The 24239-nt window shown below is 40.5% G+C and overlaps 1 protein-coding gene across 3 annotated transcripts in view; it reads right to left on the bottom strand.

The window, feature by feature from the left end:
• The window catches only part of LOC117810533 (leucine-rich repeat-containing protein 49), a 40101-nt gene that overhangs the window by 5399 nt on the left and 10463 nt on the right, over nucleotides 1-24239 (bottom strand). For 2 of the 3 annotated variants that reach the window (XM_034680417.1, XM_034680418.1), the window contains exons 9-17: nucleotides 19775-19836; nucleotides 17404-17551; nucleotides 15276-15359; nucleotides 13901-14076; nucleotides 11836-11931; nucleotides 5734-5968; nucleotides 4553-4738; nucleotides 3924-4033; nucleotides 1335-1488 (exon numbers count right to left, since the gene is read on the bottom strand). In XM_034680417.1, coding sequence (XP_034536308.1) covers nucleotides 1335-1488; nucleotides 3924-4033; nucleotides 4553-4738; nucleotides 5734-5968; nucleotides 11836-11931; nucleotides 13901-14076; nucleotides 15276-15359; nucleotides 17404-17551; nucleotides 19775-19836 — 1251 coding nt within the window. Of the gene's footprint in view, nucleotides 1-1334; nucleotides 1489-3923; nucleotides 4034-4552; nucleotides 4739-5733; nucleotides 5969-11835; nucleotides 11932-13900; nucleotides 14077-15275; nucleotides 15360-17403; nucleotides 17552-19774; nucleotides 19837-19978; nucleotides 20020-20226; nucleotides 20630-24239 lie in introns of those variants that run through there. The other variant, XM_034680420.1, reaches the window with a different exon arrangement.

Here is a 24239-nt window from a genome sequence, read left to right as displayed (position 1 = left end):
TAGTAAAGGTGCTTTAATTGTTACTGCAGTAAAAAAAATATGCTTCTGAAGTCAGATTATGTAATGTAAATGTAATGTCTCTAATTCTGTCCATATTTGGTGATTTACAGTTATTGTCTGAGAAGAATGTGTTCTACCTAAATATCTTTTATACTGCCTTACTCTTGATGGTTTAGGATTAAATATCTACTTAGCATTTTCCAGCACCTCAAGCACCAAAGCAGTAAAACATCAATTGCGATCTACATGACATTGACTGAATTTGCCCCACCTGTCTAAGTATAAGTCATATCAGGCTTCAGCGTCAGACAGCTAATGAATGATATATATTCACTGCAAATGTGATACAACCCAAAGCAGTGTTGGCTTTATCCACTGGTTGCATTAATGGATTGCATTGCATTAGAAATCAAAGTTACTTTGATGTACTTTCAAATCCGTGCCCAATGACAAAACATACTTGGAAAGCTTGTTTACAAAATGCGATCTGATTAGTGTAAAAAGCAAAAGCAATGATACTGATGTCAAAACAAGCACAAATATTAAACCACTGTCTGATATCCAAAAGCCAAACTTTGAGTGTTTCACTGCAGGACCTTTTGAAAGACGGGAGGTTTGGCTCAATGCCAGAGAGAAAGAGGCCAAGGTAGCTACTGTGATAAATTGCCATATTGACCTGAATATAAGAGAGAGGATTTTTCATCACAATACATGTAAAAAAAAGTGGGATCACTTTTGGTGTTCATTAATTAAAAATACTAATATCAATTACCACAGAGCACAGTGCCACTTATCCACCCCATGGACTGTAGGTATTTGAATGTTTATGGTATTTGAATACCAATACCAGTTGCTTCGTTTACACACGCAACCATATTAAATTCCACTTAAATGTGACATACAGTAGTTATTCAAGTGACACGCACACTCACACAAACACCAATCATCAGGATGGTGAGTGTTGACTCCTGTGTGATGGTGCGTTAAAAATATGATAGCATGTCCTGATGCCTACAGCTTTCTCTTTCCACATGATTAAATTAGTGGATTATAAATGCATGAACTAGTGGCTTCTGCTATGTGAAAGATCACCTAGACATATTGCAACAAGGAATGCAACATCAAATACTATTTACTGGTGTATTTGAGTGTACAGAGCCATACAAGATGATGCTTTGTGTCAGTTTACATGTCAACAGGGTCTATTTGAGCTGTTGGTTTATTAATGAATTTATGTGGGACTAAAATTAGCCTTAACAAACCATCAGATTTTGGATTTTTTTTAAAGCAGCCATCCATTCTAACAAAATATGTGAATAAACAAAAGAGCTGACCTCAGGGCTCTCTGCACTGCAGTCTCTGCTCGGGTAGTTGAACAACGCTCTGCTCAGGCCTTCACCCAGGAGCTTCCCGTTGTCTCGCAGCTCTTCAGGACTGAGCCCTGCACGCCGGCCACGCCCCTCCAACAGGAACTGCAGCTGTCGTTTCCTATAAGGTGAGGGGAGAGAGTTAGAAACAGAACGAAGATACACACAGACACAGCGGAGAGACAGTGAATACACCTCACCCGCTCCTCTTAGAACTGTCAGAAACACAAACACTGAATTTCTTTAGAAACTGAGCTGACAGCAGATGCAACACTGTCAGTGTTTTCAGTGTCTGTGTTTAAATTTTTACTCATATCTCCTAGTAGCAGGAGGTGTAAATTCATAAATGAGTGAGGGATTTGAAAGTGATGTAAACTACATCCAGTGTTGCTGTCTATCTGTATGAAATCTCATGTGAGACATCACTGCACCAACATGTCCTACAGGTCAGTGCCAGGATGCTGGGATAGTATTTTCAGATGTAGCTGCAGGCAAACATTCCATATAAGATAAGATAGTTTTACAGTGTGTGAAAGTTCATCTGTGTATGCCAAAAATAATTTTCTTAGTCAATTACTGTATCAGTCACACATTAGGCTGTGTGTGTGTGTGTGTGTCAATGTTGGGTTTAATCACTCAGACACCAGAAAAGGTCTGAGTTGGATGTCCATCACGCTAATCTAGAGTGCAATTATCCATTGAGAGAACAGCAGACATGTTTAGATTGTAGCTAATTCAAACTTAGTCGAATGGTAAATGTGCAGATTATCCAATTAAGAGGAAGCACAACACCTCATACTATGAAAATGAAGGTTTAAATCAAACAGTTAGTACAACCATAACATGGAAGTGTTATCCTGATGTCCTTATTTCTCTTATCATGAACTGGTGCACAGAGTAGTTTTAAAAATAACCTACAGCATCCTATAATACATATCATGCTGGACGGTGCTGTATGTACATTGCCATGAATAGAAATTACAGTCAAATTTGGTTTGGTGGCATGATCTTTCATTGGCCATTTGGGATTGATGGTCTTGAACAACAGCTTTCAGAAGCAAACATTTTGTACTTGATCAGAGACACAAGCAATTCAAAATAAGCACAGCAATGTGAGCACGAAAACGATGACAGGGAACTGTCTCCATCGCAAACTGTAACCAAAATCCAACATCCAAGGATTATCTGCAACTTCACCAGCATTACATCTGAGCCAAAAGTACTTTTCAGACGTTTTATCCCACTTGAAGGGTTATATGTACGGGGTTTCTTGGATTACTGGAATTCATTAGTGCTCCTTAAGCTTTGAGACACAGTCTATTCTTGTTAAATGATTTTTCTAAATAGTTCAGGGTAATGACGAAGCATTAGTTTTAGTAACTCTTAAAAAGAATGTCTGAACACAGCTCACATAAATAAGGGATTCGATTCCCTGCATGCTGAACTCAGCTTTGTGGGCACACAACAAATACTCTACATTATTTGTGTTTTCTACTTTCCATTTTTTCAGTATTTCTTGTTCAGAAAATGAAGTTGAGGTTGAAACTTACAGTATTTAGGGTAATAAATGGATAAACTGACTCTCGGTGTGATGATTCATGCAGATAAATGTGATGACAACTTTGGTAGCGATGCAAAAATAATCTTCAGCCTGGAGATGTTGTGTGTTATCTTGTAACAGTGTATGAATCAGAGTGAAATGCAACCAAGAGCCAATTATCCTGAAGTTTATTTTCGGAACCAGCCTTAAAGGGCTGTGAAGGACGTTATGGCTTCTCAGATTTAGTACCAGGCTCACACTCTACACAATTCAACTGTTTAATTCAACATGCACACTCTTTATTGACAACATCATAACTCACATGTACATTTGCACATTACTGTCCCTGTCTTCCATTTATAACTGAATAACTTTAACCCAGAAAGTTAATTTCCCAATTTATGTTCATCAAATAGGGAGGCTATTTGGAGTTACATGTAATACAACTTCAAATCACAAGTCGGATGATTTCACCAGGCAAAATTCCAATCTTTAGAGACATTACATGTGTGCAGCTTTGCTTCTGACCTTCCACAATCAAGGCTGCCCTCAATCACCAGGACAAAAAGAGCCATTAGAAATGTTCTTGTGGGGGACAAATTGAGCAGAATTTGGCTCCTTTTAGGAGGATGATGTCCATTAAACAAGAGTGACAGAACTCAAGAGCTCTTGGCTGAGGAGAGAGAGGAATGTTTGTGTCCAAGTGCCAAGTACCCACCCTTACTCTGAGACTCATAGTCTAATTCCCCTGGCTCCTTGGTGCCAGGCTCTGTCTCGCTGTCTCACACAAATGTGAACACACGCAACAACATATACACACAAAACTCTGCGCACAGGCATGCACATACAAGTACAGTAGCTTACACACTCACACAAGCTATAAGCTGTAACTCAAATACACATTAAAGAATCCACATTCTTGACATATTTAAAAGTACAGCATACACTGCCCAGGACAGAAACACACCTGTCACTTAACTGATAATGTTAGGTTATGTCTGAGATCAAACTCTCACCTGGACTCTTCTAGCAGCACGAGGAGCCTGCAGCGAGGAGTTTCAGTGGCTGCTATATGACCCAGCGTCCCGAACACACGCTCTGCAGCGATCACATCATTCATGGTCACCTGAAGGAGACACACAAACGATAACTCCAACAAGCAGCAAAAGATCATTGACAGGTTTGCTACTTTGTGTATTTCAACAATCTGAAAACACCAAAGTAAGAGCTGCAGCTGTGTCTTGGGTATACAATTTTTTTGTCAAAAGTGATAGCCTCAGGAAAGAATGATATGTCTGCCAAGTCTTGTCTGAGTACATTTAACAGAAGCTAGTCATGTAAGAACATAAAGTCTACAGCTGAGACAATGAAAACAAATATATAACTAATTTGTAGACTATATATCTAAAGGTAGATAACTCTAGAAGACACAAGACTATAACTCAAAGGATGAAATAGTAGAAAAAAGTTCAACTATTTTTTAGAAATAAGTTAATTAAACAATTATATGTGTGTTTAAGATACTCAAAACTTAACAGAGTACATCATAATCAGAAGTCAAAGCTGTGCTTGGTTACTTAAGTTGTGTCCTGCACATTGGACGGAGACAGATGTCAGACAGCAGGAGGGCATCTAAAAAACTCACCTCTTGGCCGTTGATCCTCTGTAGGTTGAAGTGGTGGAGGCGGTAGATGGTGAAGGAGCGCCATAGAGCCAGACTGACCACTGGGTTACCCTCTGGGTGGATGGTCAGCTGGTCTACACGCCTCACCTGAGCCAGGGCCGCCAGCTGGGGCAGACGGTTGATGTTGGTTTCCAAGAAGATCAGATGCTGCAGATAATGAAAAGAGTTGGTATCAGAGAAGTAGAACTACGCAGCTACTGCGTACCTGTAAGACTGGGTTATGGCAAGATTGATTGTTTTGAAAACATGCATGCTTTCAGGAAACTGTTTTCATTAAAAAATCCTGTTAATTAAACTGTGTGCTACAAAAAACATGGTTTCATTTATTTAATGTCTACCTCACGAATATCATTTGTTGACTCTTTGACAGTCAGCTACAGTCCAATCAACGTTACTTTAATTAATTCACTTTCTCTCTTGACGTCTGGAGGCAGAAAGAATATCCTACTCAGATAAATACTTCTTTCCTGAATAGCATCAATAAATTCCAATGCTGCAGCATGAACACCTGAGGCAGCTAAGTGAGGCTGAGGTAAAGGATATATAAACCAGGTATTTTAATCCTTAGTTTCCATCTTTACTATGACCATTTACTGCTAATGAACTCTTTTCTTCCCCTTTGAAATTGCTCCATTTCACAGTACTCTCGCTGTTTTGTAATGATGAGAAATGAGGCTAGAAGTTGGCAGAAAAGTTTTACTCAGGAGAAGGGGATCCTGTCACAATAGGATATTTCAGACCTTTTGCTTTTTGTTGAGGTCAGATCATCTTTACTTTAAGTTATATTTTTTGTAATTTTTGTCTTTGTTGGATAAGACAACTGAAGAGAGACAGAGCAGAGAGCGGGGCAAGACATACAGCAATTAATCAAGGCCAGTAGTCAAACCAGGCACCACACCGAAGAGGACTAAAGCCTCTGTGTATGGTGTACAAGCTTAAATTGCTAGTCCAGTGGCGCCCTGAGGTCAAACTACTTTAGGATTAGATTAGAAAAAGACACGTTTTTTGTCTTCTGTCATGGTAGTCTGGTTTTAGATGACATAAAGCGTTAACTTTAACCAAATCTGTTTTGTTTTTCTTTTTGGGGACTGTTTTTCATCATTAACCCATGGCTCACAATGGTATGCGGCTTCTGCCCTTACCGATAGATTGGGGAACTTGACCCTTATTCTCGGCAGTGTTGGTACAATGGCGTCAAAGTTGATGTAGCGGAAGGTTATGACAGTGACAGCACCAGCAGTCTGAACCCCCCAGCCCCTCTCCAGGGCCTCCAGGGCCCCGAGTCCAAAGAGACGCAGGGTGTCTCCATCCAGCTCTGCCAGGTGACTGTCAGAGAGGGACAGACTCTGCACACTGCCGCTACCTGACTCCACAAGCCTGCATAGTACACACACAAACACACACACACACACACAAAGACAAAAACAGTCTTTGTAAATAAGCCTTTATATGCTGAATGCACAGAATTAGTTTCCTTGTGAAACCTGAAGACACTCAGCTTTTTCTTAAATTTGTTTCAAAGAGGAAGGCATTATGCTCAAAGAAAGAAAAAGCAACATTAGTACAGAACATGAGTAGTCTAGTCAATGTCCCATTTGTCTTGCCTAATTGCTTTGCAGTAGAAGTGCTCTTCCATGATAAGAGAGTCGTGAGAGTGGAGAATTGGAGTGAATCTCAAGGAGACATTATCTCCCTGCCTGTCCGAGCTCATGTCCTCATCCCTCAAGGTGGGCTGACGCTCAGCAGAATGTAAGCAGAGCAGAGCATCAGATGGCTACTGGCTGCACGCTACTCAACACCGATCAATTTTGGTTATCCCGTCAACAAGCTAATCATCCCTATTCATATTTCACACCCTCCCAATCTCACTGCAACAAAGAGCCAATGTGGATAGAAACTAATCCTTTGATTGCAGGACTCAAATTCAAGATTCCTGTTGAGACCCATTTTTTGGAAAGTGAGTGTTGAGGGACAGAAAAAGAAAAGAAGATGTAAAAGAACAACAGACATACTGCAGACTGAGAGGTTCACATAAAATGAAGCTAAACTGTAACTAAAGCTTCTTTGAAAAGGGCCACCCTTGTTGCAGACACAGTAAGACTGATACCTCTGCAGTTGACTCTTTACTGATCCAGAGAAAAGGAAATGTTTTTTTATCCTCACCAAGCAGTGAAGGGGAAAAGACATAATTTCCTAGAACTAGATAAATAATTAAAACACATGAGGAATTAGGTTCAGGCAAAAAAAATGACAGGGGGACAGGAGAGGAGTGAAAGAGACAGATATCTACTTTTCCAGTATAAACAAAAAATGCTTTTCAACACATGAAGGATATGATACCATATTATTTCCCAACATCTTTAAAATTTGTTTTATTTTAGAGAATTACAGTTTTTATTATACTTAAATGTGCACAAAAACTTTGTGTATTATAAACGTTGAACCAGTTGAATTGGACTATCATAGTGAAATGCTGCTAAACACAGATAATTGCTGTATTTATTATCAATTAATTTAGAGCAGATGTTGTCAATAAAACAGATCACTAAAGTCTTCAAATAGCTTTTTTAAATCACCAAAAACTCAAACCACAAACATATTCAATTCTACTTCTCACAAAGCAAAGAAATTGAGGGAATCCTCACAATTTAGAAACAAAAAAGCTGATTGTTTCATGTTCTTGATTAAATAAAATGAGGATGTTGATATGATCAACTACAAACTAATCACAGCTCAATATTCCCCCAGCCCACATTATATTCATGAGCTGCTGGAGAAGGAACATGACACAAAATTGACATCTGGTATTTAGTGGGTGCTACTTTGGCCTTAGGTGACTTTAACTCTGTTGTATTTGTGTAAAAGTCAGGTGAATGGTCTGGTGCCTACGGCAGTGGAAAAACGCAGGACCAGTTTAGACCGTGCTGTTGTGTGTGTGTATGTGTGTGTGTGTGTGTGTGTGTGTGTGTGTGTGTGTGTGTGTGTGTGTGTGAGTGTGAGTGTGTGGTCTGATTGTTTGTGTGCATGTAAGTGTACTCTGTGATAAAACTCAAAGTCTTGTTTGAGGCCTTAGTTCAGCTTTGAGATCAGTCCATGCAGCTAGTTTAACATACCCTTTGGGAGAAACATAGCTTAATGAAAATGACTAAAAATTATGCTTGCCAATAAACAACAGCAACCGGATTAATCGTATTACACAGCCTGATAAACACTAATAAACCAATGACTGACAGGGATTATCCCACTCAATCAACATCCTGGTATCCAGACACATTACTTTCACATGATTACTAAAAGTATCCTCCATTCACACTGAATTAAAAACATTCAGGATCAAATATCAAGAGATGGTTATGGGAGACTGTTTGGCATGAAGTCATCATTGCTATCAATTTGTCCCAGTGGCTAACTAAACCTCAGCTTTGACTGAAAAAACCCTTAAAGCATTGAAAGCTTATTCCACAACGAAAAAAAAGGAATCTGTTAGATGGACACTTTGGAGAAATCACAGGGTCAATTATTCCCCTGCCTTCATGTTACACTCAATTTTAGATTTGAAGTTGGCATTTAGAAATTAGGCCTCAAAATAGTGGATTCTCCTTCTCGATGCGTGCAGCAACAAACAGCAGGTACCAACATCAACAAACAGCAGGGTACTGAGTTGTCACACTTAAAGTATAAATAACAAACCTGGTAGTGAAACATTTTTAATACGAAGTCCACATGTCCCGTCGCAAGCAAGCGTTTAGGGAAACGTGACTTTCTCAGCTTCAATGGGGGAGAGCCAAATGTTGAAATGTAGTTTAGTTGTCAGGAAATGCCACGCCTCAGAGATGTAAGAGTGCCAAAGGCAGCAAATCTGGAGGAGCTGGTGAAAGAGATGCAGCGTAACGTGTGGATAAGTAATGTAAAGAATTACAGTGCGACTGTGGTCCTGGAGGTGTGCCAGATACACACTCCACACCATGACACACATTGTTCCCTTTGTACTCACAGCTGACAGGGAACCAGGTGGCCCTGGATCCCCTTCTGATATGAACCCAACCATCTACACTATAAAGTGGAAAGGAACAAGGCAGGGGAGGAAAAATCTGTTACAATTACATGGATCCTGCTCTGGCTTATTAGACTCTGAATCTAATTCAATTAGAGCTATCTCACTTAATCCTACAGGAGTTTCAAAAAGGACATCTGTCATCTCTCAACAACTTAATCCCCCAGAAGACATGGCTCGTAACACACATACAGACACACACATCTCCAATTGCCCAAATACTGTGTGCTGACATGTATGAAGCATTGCTCTCTGTTCTGTCACATCATGAGAGCAACATACTGTGTCATGTCACTCTGTTAAGAAGTGAAAACAACAGGTTCAATTGGCTCTGAGTGGTGCAGGTGTTAATCTTAGGAAAAGAACCTTAAAAGAGGGACTCAGCAATATGCAGTTTGCATTTCAAGATCCATTCAAGAAGCCTGCTGGACTTTCACATCATTGTGAGGAGAAATGATTAATTTGTTTGCCTGCTAAGTCCCATGTTCAGGATTTTAGCACCATTAAAAACTCTCCAACTCCCAACTCAGTGACCAACGTCAGTGTGGATTTCTGTGTAATAATTTCTTCACTGCAATGCATCTCTACTCCCCTCTCCTAGGGGGAAATGAAGTAAAATAAATCTGTAAGTGTTCATAAACGCATCAAGTTGGGCCTCCATCACAGTAACACATTGGCAGTGAAACCAGCTATTGTCCCATGACTTAAAGTTGGAATACAATCAAGCTAAGTGGGCTGTTCAGATCACTTAAACATGTTTCTAATTTCCCATCACAGAGGCCACTAATGCCAACCAGAGATGACATTGTGTCCATCTTCTCTGCATATCTTGTTTTGTGCATCCTTGGTTGTGCCATGTACAGCCCCACACCTCAATGAAAACCAACAAACTGTTCAGATTTTGTGTAACAGGGTTGTAACAAACCATGCCCTGTCTCTTCAGGGTGCAGCTCAATACATCTCCTGCTGAGTATTTCTAGGGAAATCACAAACTCATAACCTGATGTGTGTTGTCATGCAGAAGTAGGGGAAGTGTGATGAGTCACAGGAATCAGAAAATAAGGTCAAGTGTATCCATTATCTCCCCCGTCTTGCACTACAATATGAGGGATGATGTAATTTTTTTTCATCATGCAGTCATGTAGTCGTTTAGCAGCTATCTGGGGTCATTTGAGCTACACTACGTGGGCAGCATTAAAACTGTTCAATAAACCCACACACTGTTCAACAAAACAATGTTAGATTTTCCCACCCACTGAACACTCACCCAGTTGTTTTAAGGGTTTTACCTTTTCACCATTCAGTAACAGATCCAGTCTCTTTTTTAACTCGCTGTTGGTGCCAGGTTTGTAAACATCTGTGATGACAAACAAAAGCAATACAGCTCCCAACTAATAAAAATGTAGACGACTGAATGGCGTGAGTTCTGTTAATTAGCGTAACCTGTTAAGCAGCATGACAAAAGTTATAATAGACCGTGTAAAGTAAAGCCATTGCCATTGAAGGATGTGCTCCGGGGGCATTTTCATATCCTGGAGCAGGAAGAAGTCGTCTTTAAAACATGTAATCATAGTCCTTAACACAGCCCTCACTTTCATCTCAGCTTTCCCCTCATAACTCATCCAGGCCTGGACATAACCTGTGTAAGAGAGTATATCAGAGCCTTGTGCTCACATTACATTGTGCATCGTCAATTTACAGCATTTCCAACAGAAGGAAGAAAGACAAAGCCCTGAGAGTTCACTGAGCGCACAAGAAAGTGGCTCCAGCACTAATGGAGTCAGTGGGAGGGTCATATTGTTCCCTGAGAATATTTCAAGATACATTTGATGCACCAGCTGTTGCAGAGATCAAATCTGTTAACAGGATAATCTTCCTACATTCTTCTTATGCACTGCAACCATGGGTTTTTGCAGATCACAGTATTCAAGGTAACAGCTGATGAACAGTACTAAGTGACTGTCTTTTAGGGGTGACAATATCACAGTTGTAATCCAGGGGTCTGTGTATTTGTGTGTTTAGTGGGTCCAACCCTGTGCTATATGATGTAAATGTCTTAAAGCTATTTTTTCTTCAATCACCTGTAATAGCAACTTCACACGGAAACTCAACGAAACACAGAGGGGGAAGCTGATGAATGTAAAGCAGATTCAGTACTTGAAAAACAGCTGTGAGGCTGGTAGTACACCCAATGACAAATCCTACCAGTAAACTGATTTTTATCATTTATAACAAAGTAATCTGCAGCATGTCAGGAAAAGTCTTAGGAAAGACAGAATGCAAGCAAGACACTTTTTAAAGGTCTTTGGTTCATTCAATATTTAAACTCTTTCTGATGATAATAGAATACAAGAAAGTTGCACTTCATGCCAATGTATCTCTGCATGTCTGTCTTTTTAAACACCTTTTATGAATGCTTCTTCATTTAACATTGCCTGCAGCGAAGTTCCTTTCATACAACAGAGGTGTCACTGAGGCAGGCTTTCAAACCTTGGCAACAAAAAATATTCAAAAAAACAACAAAGACAAAAACTGCCAAGCAGGATGCCAACAGGGAAGATGTGTTTTTACACATCATGGTCAGTGATTGTTTACTATTCAGTCTCATCATCACCATGAGACTGTGGTTCATGCTTTTATCACATTCAGAATCAACTGCTACAATGGCATTTTATATGGTTCATCATCCAAAGTCTTCAATAAACTCAAATACATCCAGAACTCTGCTGTTCACCTGCTCACACACTCCTGCTCCCGTGAGCACATCACCCCTGTCCTCCAAAACCTCCACTGGTCCCCTGGTTCCCATCCAGGGGCCCCATCCAGGGGAACAATGTATCCAGTTCAAAGTCCTTCTCCTGACCTTTAAAGACCTCCATAACCAGGTTCTCCCTACCTCACTGACCTGCTCTATCCTCAAACTTCTGCCTGCAGTCTCCACTGCTATTCTCCTCTCTGCAGAACTTAGTACCAAGCACCGAACCAGGGGCGGCAGAGCCTTTTCTGTTGCTGCCCTGTCCATCTGGAACTCTTTTAACCTTTCTCTCTTCTAAAGTGGGTACTTTGAAAATCCCTACATAAATATATGTGTTCTTATTATTTAGACTGAGGACTCAGGGCAGTTGCTCTTGATCTGTATGTTGATGTATATAGCAGTGTGAGAACATACAAACATGCGTTTCTATCTTACTTTGGATCTCGAGGGCTGTTTGGACGGCTGTTGGTGCGAAGTCTGATCTCCGTTCCCCCTGATGGTCGCTCTGGTCCTGAACCTGGGCTTACCCGTCTGGTTACAAAAAAGGGAAGAAATAGAAAAAAGAAAATGGAAAAACTTAGCAAGATAGCAAATTAATCTTACCAGAGTCTGCTTAGATGAAGAGAAGCGGACCTTAGAAGAAAGATTTAGATCAGAGGAATTTAATGGTTTGTCTAAGTTTAATGGGTTGTCTTTAAAGGACAAGAACAGTCTTGATTACATTGTTAAAGTCTGCTCCAAGAACATCAGAGACCAGCTGAAGACCTGAGCTCCCTCTGAAAAAAACGGGTGGTCCAGAAAGCCAAATGACTCAGAAATCATTTGGGCCTCATACTCCCATCTGAAATCTCTTTGGTGCTGTCAGGACGGCAATATCTCAACCCCCCCCCCCCCCCCCCCCCCCCACACACACACACACACACACACACACACACAAAAAAAGAGAGATTCAAACTCTTTTGTTCATTCTGCCTTCTAGCTACAGGCCTTACCCATAAGCTTGTGTTTGGCATGGTGTTTTGTGTTATAATTACTGTATGTATTTTTTTGAAGATGCATTTTTGAAATTATTTTTAATTCTTTTGATATGACATAGCTTCTCAAAACAGCTCTTGCATGCTGCTGTTGATTGTTTGGTTTTATTGGTAGGTTGCAAAACTGAATTTCTATCTGGAATAAATTAATTTAATCTTGAATATTTTACTAGGAATATAAAATCCAAACCTATTTTAAAATCTGAGAAATAAATTCAACAGACAATTCACTTTCAAATAAAGATCACATGTTATAGGATTTGAGATAACTGCATTACATACGGCACACAGTTTTTCAAAAAGAGTGCACATATTTATCTCACCCTCGTGCATGTCTTCTTTCTCCTATTATTTGGTAAATTTGCAGTGGACACATTTCCTTTCCTTGACCTAAGCTATCAAACTAAAAGGCTACAACAGTTTAAACGTTATCTGCCTTCATCTGTCTTGTTGATAAGTCTCTAATTGGCTATTTAGTGTCCAGTTAGACAGCGTTCACACCAGGTCAAAATCACTGAACGTCTGAGTCTCAAAAATAAAATTTCCCTCTTCAACTTCAACAGATATTTCATGCCAAACTAAGGCCTTGGACCAGATTATCTTTCAAACTGTCAGACAGAAAACTCTTCACATTCATACTTCTAAAAATCCAAACCCAAGATGCATCTGTCTTCATCGTGTTTTCAGGTTTCGGTCTAAGCTACATTACTGCCAAACCAATTCTAAATTGTAGAGTGCCTTATAATTATCCATGTTGAAACAGGAATAAAACATTCATGTGCCAGGAAACTGCAATGAACCAGGTGCTCCACAGATTGAGGACCGCAAACTTCCAGGCATTGTTGAACTGTTGTTCACATCGATGTACAATAGAAAAGTTTGAAGAAAAATATAAACTCTGAAACACTGATGTTAAGATGGACCAATGCTTGTCATGCTCAAAACCTTTATCTACAATATTAAGATACTACATTGGCTGTTAAGCACTAAAACAGAGAGTTTGTGACAGTCACTGAAGCAATTATAATTTACCCTGAGGAGAGCAGACTAATCAGTGCAAAATGTAATGGCAACAAGTCAAACTGTTTTTGAGACATTTCATGAGAAAAACAAATCTCAACCCAGTAATACTTCTTCTGGGAAAATCAGACAATCCCTAGAGTCAGGAGGACTCATCATCCAGGGACCATTACTGTCTCAAAATGCCATTGCAGTCTAATGGTTGTTGAGGTATTGGTTAGACAAACATGCGCAGCAGTCCACAATCTAAAGATCAGTAGTGTTAATCTAAGTTAAGTGAGTCCTACAAGTGCCTGAATGGACTGTGTGTTCTAAATTGACCCAAGGTGTGTACATTTAGCAGAACTAAACCACACAAACAGTTCTTAGAGCATTCCAGCCAGTGACCTCATTTAGCACTAATATATAACTTAAATGGCCTTGTCTTCTGCTGATGTGTTGTGTACCTAGGCTCTTCTGGAGACGGCTCCTGCGCGAGGCCATTAGTCTGGGCGGGGCAGTGGGCAGGGCTGTTCTCTGGACTGACTTCTTCCTTAGCACCATTTGTTGGTGGCAGCTCCAGGCAGGCCCTGACCCCCTCCCACTGCTGTGCTGCATTACGGATGGCCAGACGCCGCTTCTCCTTGATGATCGCAACACACATGGACACACACATACACAGAGGACAGAGAAGGTTTCAAATGACAGCTCTCTTGAGTAGCACACAGAGGGCATGTAGGCAAACAAATGGATATCCTATCCTTACATAATTGCAGGCAAACTAATACCACTGCCTTCCTTGCTTGTCTCTGAGATGTGTGTGCATGAGAATATAAAAGCTGCTCACTCGCTGCAGGCAGATATCAATTACTACTGAGGTTAGATCTGAATCTCTATATGCATGTGTTGGTCAAAGGTATTCGCTCCAGTTCCTGCAGCATTTTGATTTAACTGCAGTTTGCTTTTACAGCAGTAAAAGTGACATCCCTCCCCCTGCAACAGCAAAGATTTTTGCTGCACTGCTCACTTTCACTTGTTTTGTCCTGGCCAAGCTGTAGTTTCGATATACTCGGTCATGGAATGTGCCACTCCCTGATGCAGGGCTGAGTCAGTATCAATTCATATTGAATCCTTCGCCCTTACGAACTCTTGGTTGCGGCATTCAATATACAACACCAGGGATTAGCAGGAGTCAGGTTACTGAGACAATGTGTGCAGCACAGAGACTGTCTCTCAACAAGAGTAACCACTGCAGCACAGACACAGTAGGAGCACAGGAACAAATACTCTCAGACACTGAAAAAATTAGCATGTGTACGGTTAAACATCTTTGACAATTACAAGAAATAGAGTGATTTACTCATAGGATACCATTCTGGACAAAGTACCACTCCTCATAATATATGTTCCCAATTGTGTTTTGCTGTGCTAATGTGTTTGTTGACATTTAATCAGTCAAGTCCCTCTCTGGTCCAACGATAAAAAGGCCTAGATACGTAGATAAAATAAATCATTATATAGTATAGAATAAAGAGTTGGAGAATTACATTACAATACAAAAATTCACACCAACCTTCACTATAGGGATAGATAACACAGTTACAGCAGCCCGTATAATGGCAAAACCAACAAAGTGCATTGGATAGTATTTACTGTCTCCCTATTCCCAGGAATAACTGACAATACAAAACATCAAACATGTGAAGGGGGCATTGGTGGGTTCATGGGAAAGTAGTTTATCTACTCTCCAAGATGCAAGTCGTCACGTGTATTTTCTAAATACATCTAAACCCTAAATCCATGCAGACAAAGATAAAAGAAACAAATACAATAAAATGGTACCTTATGAATTGTCTGCTTGTGACTCTCCTTCTTCTTCTCCTCCTCTTTTCGAGCCTGTACACCAGCCATGCGCCGATCCTCGTCCTGAAAGAGAGAGCTTGTGCAATCAGACTGTCGCTCCATTCATTAGTTTTAAATTATTCAAGAGAGAGGGGGAACCACAAAAGATGCCGCCAGGGAGACTGTCCTCTACACCAGAAATGGACCACTGTGGAGGATGGGAGAGATTCTCACACCAGCCGGCTGCATCATAGGATTATCTGTCTGATTTTCAGACTCGGATCAACAGTGCCCAGCTGTTGGGGAAAGCCAAAACTCCCAGAATGCAATGCTGCCAACACAATCTGAGTGTGGCAGATGAGAGGTTGGGATCTTTAGCTGTCTGTGACAGACTAGCATAGCCGATGCTTCAGTCTGATCAATAGAGGCAAAATACCTCACTGGAGAAAGGCACTGACACATTAAGATGCCAGGTCCGAATGTAATGACTATTAACTTATTTTGTGACAGAATCAACTTTAAATGGGACAAATGACCAAAGTGTGTGGGCATTTGGGCGAAAAAGGATCAATATCTTAATGAATGCAAAGGATGCTATTCTTCAGCATAAAAAGTGTCTTTGTTATGAGCCTTCACACAATCCATAGGACCGATGTTTGGCTGTTGTGGTTTCAGTCAAACACATTTTTCACACTTGAATAACAAAAGGGAGACATATTGATATACAAAAATGTATGAATTAGATATTCCTCAGAACATGCAATTACCTTTGCTAAAAAAAAGCTTTTATTCCATTTCAGCATGCAATGTATACGCATCCCAGTCAGAGTCATATGATATATTTAGGTCAACGGCTATTAATCTACTCATAATAAAATTTGTACGAGATATCTCTAGTCTCTAATCTTTTGTCTAAACTTTCCTTTTAGAGCTCTTGAAATGATCCTAACAGTTCTGGCTCAGTAGAACAGTAGCACTCCATCTCCTCATTTTGCAGAATTAACTCTCATCTCATTCATAGATAATGGACAATCTGCCAATGGACAAAGTGCCAAGCATAGATGTTATCTCAGATAATCTGATCTCACTCCTACTGACAGCATGGAGCACTGGGGGCAAGTTTTCCAACTCACTAAGAGGGGAAAATCTATATATTCAGTGACTACTATCAAGTTTGCCTCAAGCGATAACATGACACTGTTGAATAAATGGAAACTTTAGTCCTAGACTGACACTGCTTTAATCCAATCAAAACTTTGTAAAGTAAACCTTCTGCTTATAAAACATCAGTCCTTCTTTTAGATATAACAGCCACTGACAGTAGTTGATCATGAAACTCACCAAACCTGTTGAGGAGCACATATGCTCTAAAATTCGAGTAAAAACATGAAAACAGGTTAACTTGGAGATACAAGTTTTTTTTTCTCCAAAGTATCAGCAGTATGTTCTGGGGGCAAGGTGTGTGGCACTTACAGATTCCTTGAAAGTGCAAGCTCAGACCTGGATGCTCTTTGCTTGACAGCCTCTAAAAGCATGTTAATACTCCACTGTAGCACTTTGCTGGCATGCTATATTACTATATGACTTCATGTTCATGCTCAATCATAATATTGGCTTTGTTAGGCTGTATTTACATTATGAGTGTTATAAATTCTTAGCTCAAAGTGTAATCACTGTTGCATTGTTGAATCTAATACACAACCAATAGCACAAGGATGAATAGGAACATAGAGCTGCCCCATTGAAAGTGAATAGAAGACAGAAGCATGTGGGTTCATCATATGTTTGTATTGATCTGTGAGGTAATTAAGTTTATCTCAAGTCAACACTCAAGGATCAACATGTATGCAACATAGACTTTAATATTATAGAAATTAAGAATTGTGAGTTTGTCAAAACTCAACATGAGTCATTCTCTTTCCTGATAAAATCTATAAGATGTTCTACAATTCTTGTATACAAATACCTTTCCCTGCTGTGTAAAATAATAAAATATTATAAAAAAGGGATATTTAACTAAATTTAAACAAAAAAAAACCTCTCAGCATCAAATGTTATGTGCAGGAGTTGGTCAGTGGCCAGTTTTTAATCTAGTAAACCCACAGGCAGATTAATATTTTGGTCTTACTGTGATGCGCTTCATGTCCAGCTGTCTCAGATGAAGCACACAGCGCAGGACAGCCTGCTTGTACCATGTCTCCAGGGCTACAGGATTCCCATCCAGGGTGAGCTCAGAAAGGGTGCGTGACTCTCCGAGGCAGGCTAACTGATCAAAACTAGACACAGAGAGGAACAATTTGAGTTAAATCAAGCGTTACAGCTATACAGAATTGTCTTCTATATAAAAAAGTTACAATGAATGTTTTACAGTGTTAAAGAATGGTTGAACTAACTCAATACTGGGGAGCCTGAGTCATCCACTAGGGATATCAAACATGAAAATGTGAAGATAAAACAAGATACACAAGAGATAAGATGGTAAATCTGCAGTAAAACTGGTAGCATGACATGACTCAGGGGAAATGATGAGAGAAAAATTCGTTACTCTGTTGATATCACCCTGTGGCAAAGGGAAACATGAAAAAGCACAGTCATGTTACGTAAGCCAGTTGGGGTCTATCATTAATGATTTGTGATAATAACCTTGATGAATCATTTGCCTGGAACTGCTTATGAGCCTCCTACACAGCCCTACGCCTGATCCCAGCCAGAGGTTTATTTTGAATGCAAATTAAGGTCAAAAAATAAACATCTGGTGTACTATTAAAGTAAGCACTGGTGGTGCATACTGAAGTTCACAACTCACAATGTATTTATTGTAGTCAATAAATAGCATTAATTTGAGAAATATGATTTACACCCTTTTTTGCCTCAGTGTGAAAATGTGGTGAAGTAACTTTAATGGCGCCCGCTCCCATCAATGTATGAACCTTTGTGCCATTATATGTAATTACTTGTAATAGAGGCAATTACAGTAGATTCTACCAATAATGAAAAGGGTGTTTTTCCCATTGAGTATGAGGGACAAATTGAAAGAATGTCTATGGTGCTAAAGTGCATCTCATAAATTTTGCATAATCATTCATAATCTTTTGAAGAGAACTCTCTTGGGTATAGTTACTATGATGAAACTGCTTCGTTGCAATAATGAAAAGTCAAAATGCATCCATCCCCAGTCACTGTTCAAGGTCCAATGAGGAGTGAATCCACAGAAAACATTTAAATGCTGAGAAAGGACAGTGTTTTTTTTAAACTGTTTAGCCTAAACATGTTTAGTACTGCAATTCCTGCACTTTTTTCTCAATGGACTTCTCACTATTAAATCTGCCTCACTTCAGTTTCATTATTTTGTCAGTTTACAATGAAAATGCAGTGTAGCAATAAGTTAAATAATGTTTCAAAATATTATTCAAGCTTTTTTTTCTCACAAAAATCCTTCCACAGGGCAATCTAACTGCACCACTAAGGCAGGTATGTTCTGTCCCTCTACCTAGCAACAGAGCACAACTATTCACCTATCAGCATTGAACAGTTTCCAAAGGTACACATGCTAGATTCAAATACTCTCATGGTCAAAGAAGTCATTTTTATCTGAAATACCTTTACCAAGCAGACATAATAGTAATACTAAGCACATGATAACGAAAAAGGCTGTCTACATTGTGTGTGTATGATTATTTATCACAGTGTACTTAGAATACAGTGTCACACATGGTGTCATGAAGAATTTAAGAATACAGACTGATTATTTCTTGCCTACTCTGTTGTAATGATTCTCTGTGTGTCAGTGTGTAGGACAAAGAATCACAAAGACACTAGAACAACAGGGCTGGCTTGAGATGTCAGGTTAGATCTATCACATCACAAGGTGACTGTAAAGCAGGCTAATGAACACTGGACCACCCTGTATCCCACACACAGGCCCCTCCTCCGGGCGAACACAAAGCAATTGTAAAGGACTTGCATTCAGTGAGCAGAGTGTGCAGCTTTAAGTAGCTAACTCTATGGAATCTTGATTGCTGACTCAGAGAGGGAGAAGCAAAGAAAAAACACACTACAGATACTGGAAAAGTGCATAAAGCAGGCTAACATTTGCTCTGTGCTAGAAAAAAAACCTCACACTTGCACCTGACAATGTTGCTTCCAATTTTTTCATCCGGAAAATCTGGCACTAATTTGACATGGAAGTGAGCTTCCATCTAGCCTGCTTCTTTGTACTATGATTAACTTTAATGTATCGGCACACCCATTTCTTAGGTAACAGTATGCTAATTACTTCAATGAAGGACACATCCCGTTTGTGCTTTTCTAGGTTACAGAAATCAACCACCACATCCAAACTGTATGTGTGTGTGTCTGTGCTTGTTTGTGAGTATTCTGCCCGCAGCTTGTTGGCCAGACCCCTGCCGAGAGCCAAGGGAGTGGACATGGAACTGTCCTGCCACTATTCATGTCCCTGCCCTGTGGGGAGGAGGGAGTTAAGCAGTACAAGCTCTTACCTGGTGATGTTGTTGCAGCTGAGAAAGAGGCGCTGCAAGGAGGGCAGGCGGTCCACCTCAGTCTAGAAAGAGAAAGAGAAAGAGAAAGAGGGAGAGGGAAGAGAGAGAGGTGGAAGGATGTGAAAAGGAGAAGGTGTTCGGGAAGACAGCACTGCATCGTCATTGCTGTCAGAGCACTGTATCCCTCTCCATTCCCTCAGTCACCTTGCAGCTCTCGGCTCCAGCATACAGCATCCCCATCCACCCTGCGCATGCACACACGCACGCACACGCACACACACACACGCACACACATATACAGCATGCTGCCTTGTCTGCACATGGAGAGGAGGGGCAGGAGAGAAAGAGAGAGAGAAAGGGGGAGGGGAGAGAGAGTGTGCTGCGCTAATGCAGAGATCCCCTGCTGCAGGAAGCTAACTCAAACACATATACATCCAGTAGCACACACTCACCTCGCTTAGAAACACAAGCCATGGTTAATTCATTGAATACTAAAAGGGAGTAGGTATTTTTCTTCAACAGGGAAGATCAGCATCAGGCTCAAGGCAGAGTTTAGTGAGGGGGTGGGGTAAGGAGCAGCAGCTGGCCGGCTGGTGTAGTGAAGATAGTACACAGGGACGTAAGCAATATCACCAACACTGGCTTCAGCTCATCAGATGGCAGTGTGTGACGAAATGAAGTTCTGTGCTGTGTTTCTGTGTACAGATGGCTGATGCTTCACATGCTGAAAGCAAAAAAAGGACACTCCCAGCAGCAGTCTGAATGAGCTGCGTCAGCGTCCGCCCATGCAGCCACCGCCTCGCAGCCTCCTCCAAGACTGTTGCCAGTTTCCATTCAAAGGAGACATCAGACTAGCACTGAGGCTAAGCTAGCTCCTCTGCAGAAAAGAGGACAAACACTGCAGCGCTTAGTCTGAACATTCCCACACACCCCATCCACACAAGAAGACAAAAATAGTACACACACTCTCATTCTTGTTTCATCCATTCCCACTGCTAAACCATTCACAGTGTGCAACATCAGCAGGAATATTTCAGAGAGCTTTTGTGTTTGCAAGTGATGTGTAGCACTTTTTGATGCTGAATGCATGGAATTCATGAATTTAAAGCATTTTACATGTTAATCCTAACAGACATGTAATGCTCAGTATAGAGTACTTTCATCCTGTTATATCTGAGCCATGATATCTTAAAGTTGCTACTACGCAATGATTGATGCTTTGGTCTTATTATATCATACTCTGGCTACAGCCACAATTCTGTACTTTTCATTTTGAAGACATCCTTCAGACCAATAAACAAATCATCAGACGATACAACAGCTAACAAAACAGTTGGCTTAGCACTGTAAAGGTGTATTTCGACCAAGAGTTCTGGGGTCTTTCAGCCCCCAGAACTACTTTACCCTGAACTAAAAGGTTCTGTGCCCCCCATTGCTGTCTGCGTTTCAACCGCGGGCTGAAGTCCCGGGTAGATTGTGCAAATCATACCAGTGATGGATGGGGAAAAAAAGAGTAAATGCACTACACCACCAGACCAGAAGAGGGCAAAACAAAGACGAATGCCATTCATCACAAATGACACCACAGAAGCTGACGGACAGGCATGTATCATTATGAGCAACACAACAGTTAGCCTGTTAGCATGAAAGAGACTCAGCTCACGCTTTTACATTGTGCTATATTTAATCACAGATAGATTCACTGAATCAACACGTGACAGGAGATAAGCGCAAGTAGCAAAGACGTTTCAACACAGCTTTAAAATCCTTTTTAACTCAAAAGGCTGTGGCAGATATCGCCAGTGTTTTGGTTTAAACCGCGACCCTGTTAACTGCAGACTTTCAGTCGGATGCGTCCTTCATTAACGTCTTTAGACGATCATTAAATACTTATCTGATGAGGATATTTTGAGTCTTAATGACAAACAAAAAAACTAGTTTGCATTCAAAGAAACTCTCTCTGTGTTTCAACAGCTGCGTAACCTCCACGAACACCGTTAAGTTCAGCTGAAGGTCTCCAGTTTACAGGGTCACTTTTAAAACCATAACACCGGGAGAGACGCATTCGCGGTAGGCTGAGAGGAGACTACTGTTACAAGCTGCTAAATCAAGGGAATCACAGCTTCTTCTTTTGAAAAGTACACACACATACAATAAAGATTGAGCACATTAAAGAAAGACAAATCAAGTGAATCACAGAATCTCTCTCTTTTTTAAAAGTACACACATACGTAAAAGATAGAACAAATTAAAGAAAGAGAAATCAAGTGAATCACAGATGTGTGTGATGTCATTGTGGACGACGGGCGCAATAAAAACAGTGCAGGTAAGCTACCAATCAGACACGTTCAGCATTGCAGGCCCAGCCCCCCAAAAGCCCCGGGACCTTTGAAAAGTACTGCCCCTAGCAGGGGCTTTTTAGGGGGGAGATTATCTACCCCTGAACTAAATTTAGACCCCTGGTCCACCAGTCGAAACGCACATAGTTCCAGGGTAAAGTTCCTCTGGTTGAAAAACGCCTTAAGGGATTTAAGTTATGGCTGTCTAACAGAGTTCAGCAGCATGTCTCTGAACACACTTGTTGTAAGCTTGAAGATAATAAAAAAGGACCGGAAAAAATACCTATATTGTATCCGTCTCAGCTAACTTAGGCCAGTTACAAACTTTCACCTGGAGAGTCTGCTGTTCAAAAAGGGCTCAGAGTTCAGACTTAATGATGCAGCTCAGATAAATATTCACCATTTTCATAATGTCAGCCTACTGGCAGGCAAGCGCTATCGTTTGACAAAAGAAGCCAGAATAATCTATAAGGCTCCACAAGGACCCATAGTTTTAAAATGTACATGTATAATATTCTACTTGTCTTCCTCAGCTCTCTACAGTTTCATACCAAAAGTACTATGTGCACATAAGAAGCGATAAAACAGCTGAAAGGGTAACTGTGTAGTAAGTGGCAGCTAGCCCTTTCTAATGTTAGGGGGAAACAGTTCTTGTCTTTTCAAATCTTGAAAAAGTTCTTCTGACATTAAGACCTAATTGTATTATAATCAGAATGTGTAAGGATTTTTGTTACCATTTTTACTCAGCACCTTAGTACAGAAGTTTGTTTTATTTTCCATTGTTTAAAAAAAAAAATGCAAGTCATGCTAACTAGTGCTAGCTTAATCTGACCCTCCTACACTCTCCCACAGCCTCTGTCTATGGATGCTGGTGAAGCAGCAGCCACTGCACGCTGTCTGAGACTAAATATAGCAGCCCTGTCTCAGACACAATGATGTCATCACTGAGCTGGTGTGCTGCATAACAATCGCCAACCAATGTGAGATCTTTTTCTTAAAACCCAATTGATCAGAACCAATGAGCTGACAGGAGATCGGTTACAGCTTTGTTGCTGTGTGTTTGTGTATGTGTGTGTGTGGGTGGGTGTGCATTTATCTGAGTATTTATGGGTCTTTGTGCCTGTGCCTTCACCTCTCTGTCCTGTCTCCACCCTTCTATTACTGACAGCTTGCGTGTCTTCTTTTTTCACACTCATGCTTAGCTCTGACAGCAGCATTTCTCCACTCATATAGAACTGCCTCTCATCATGAATGGTTCTGTTGCATGCAAAAACCTACCACAAAGGGCATGAACGCTGCCCAAATAAACACACAGGTACACGTGGCTGCTAAGGGGGTGTCAAAGATGAGAAGCTGTTGGTGTTTTGTGGTTTGCCTTTGCATAGATACAGCTTCAGGCATAAGCCTAGCTGGCACACATCTGGGTTCAGGTATTGTGTGCCAGAATTGCCGATGCTGTTCATTATATGGGTGGACACATTAAGACAGCAATCTGATGTTAAGTGCTCACAGCTGTGTTGTTTTTGCACTGCACTCTCACAGATATCATTGGTCAATCAATAAGGCCAAAATGTTTTCTTTTTAAGCTTCTCAGTTGTAACATTTTAAGGCATAAAAAGGTCAAACAAGGTACATAATGATAGCAGCATGCATTCAGATTATATGATACATTTATGACACCAACACAAAGACTGACAAGAGCTAACTAACCACAGGAGAGCAAGCACTGAACAATTTGGCTCACTACTGACCCCACAAGAAGAAAAGCCCATTGGAAAAACTCTGGCTAATCCATAAAGCCTGGATGCCTCTGGGTGATTTATTTTTGCTCGGTCTGTTTTTTCAGTGCCTATGCTGACTTCAGAGCTCTTCCAAACAAATCCTCATTCTTGCTGCCAAAAATGCAAAATGGCTCACCTACTGTCACAGGACTTCTCAATGGAAAGATGCACCTGAGAGCAAGTGTATACAGCAGAGGTTTTGCGATATTACTAACTGTGTCGAGAGCATTAAAAAGGTGTAGTTTGTATTATTTGATGGCTTTATCTTAGAAAAAAATGTGTGAATGACAACATTTATAGTCTGCAAATGGTCTGTGCTGAGATTATCAATTAAAAAAGATAACA

The sequence above is a fragment of the Notolabrus celidotus genome, chromosome 3 (genome assembly GCF_009762535.1).
Source record: "Notolabrus celidotus isolate fNotCel1 chromosome 3, fNotCel1.pri, whole genome shotgun sequence".
Taxonomy (NCBI): Eukaryota; Metazoa; Chordata; class Actinopteri; order Labriformes; family Labridae; genus Notolabrus; species Notolabrus celidotus.
Note: the sequence above shows the minus strand (reverse complement) of the source record. Positions and strands in the feature narration are given on the sequence as shown.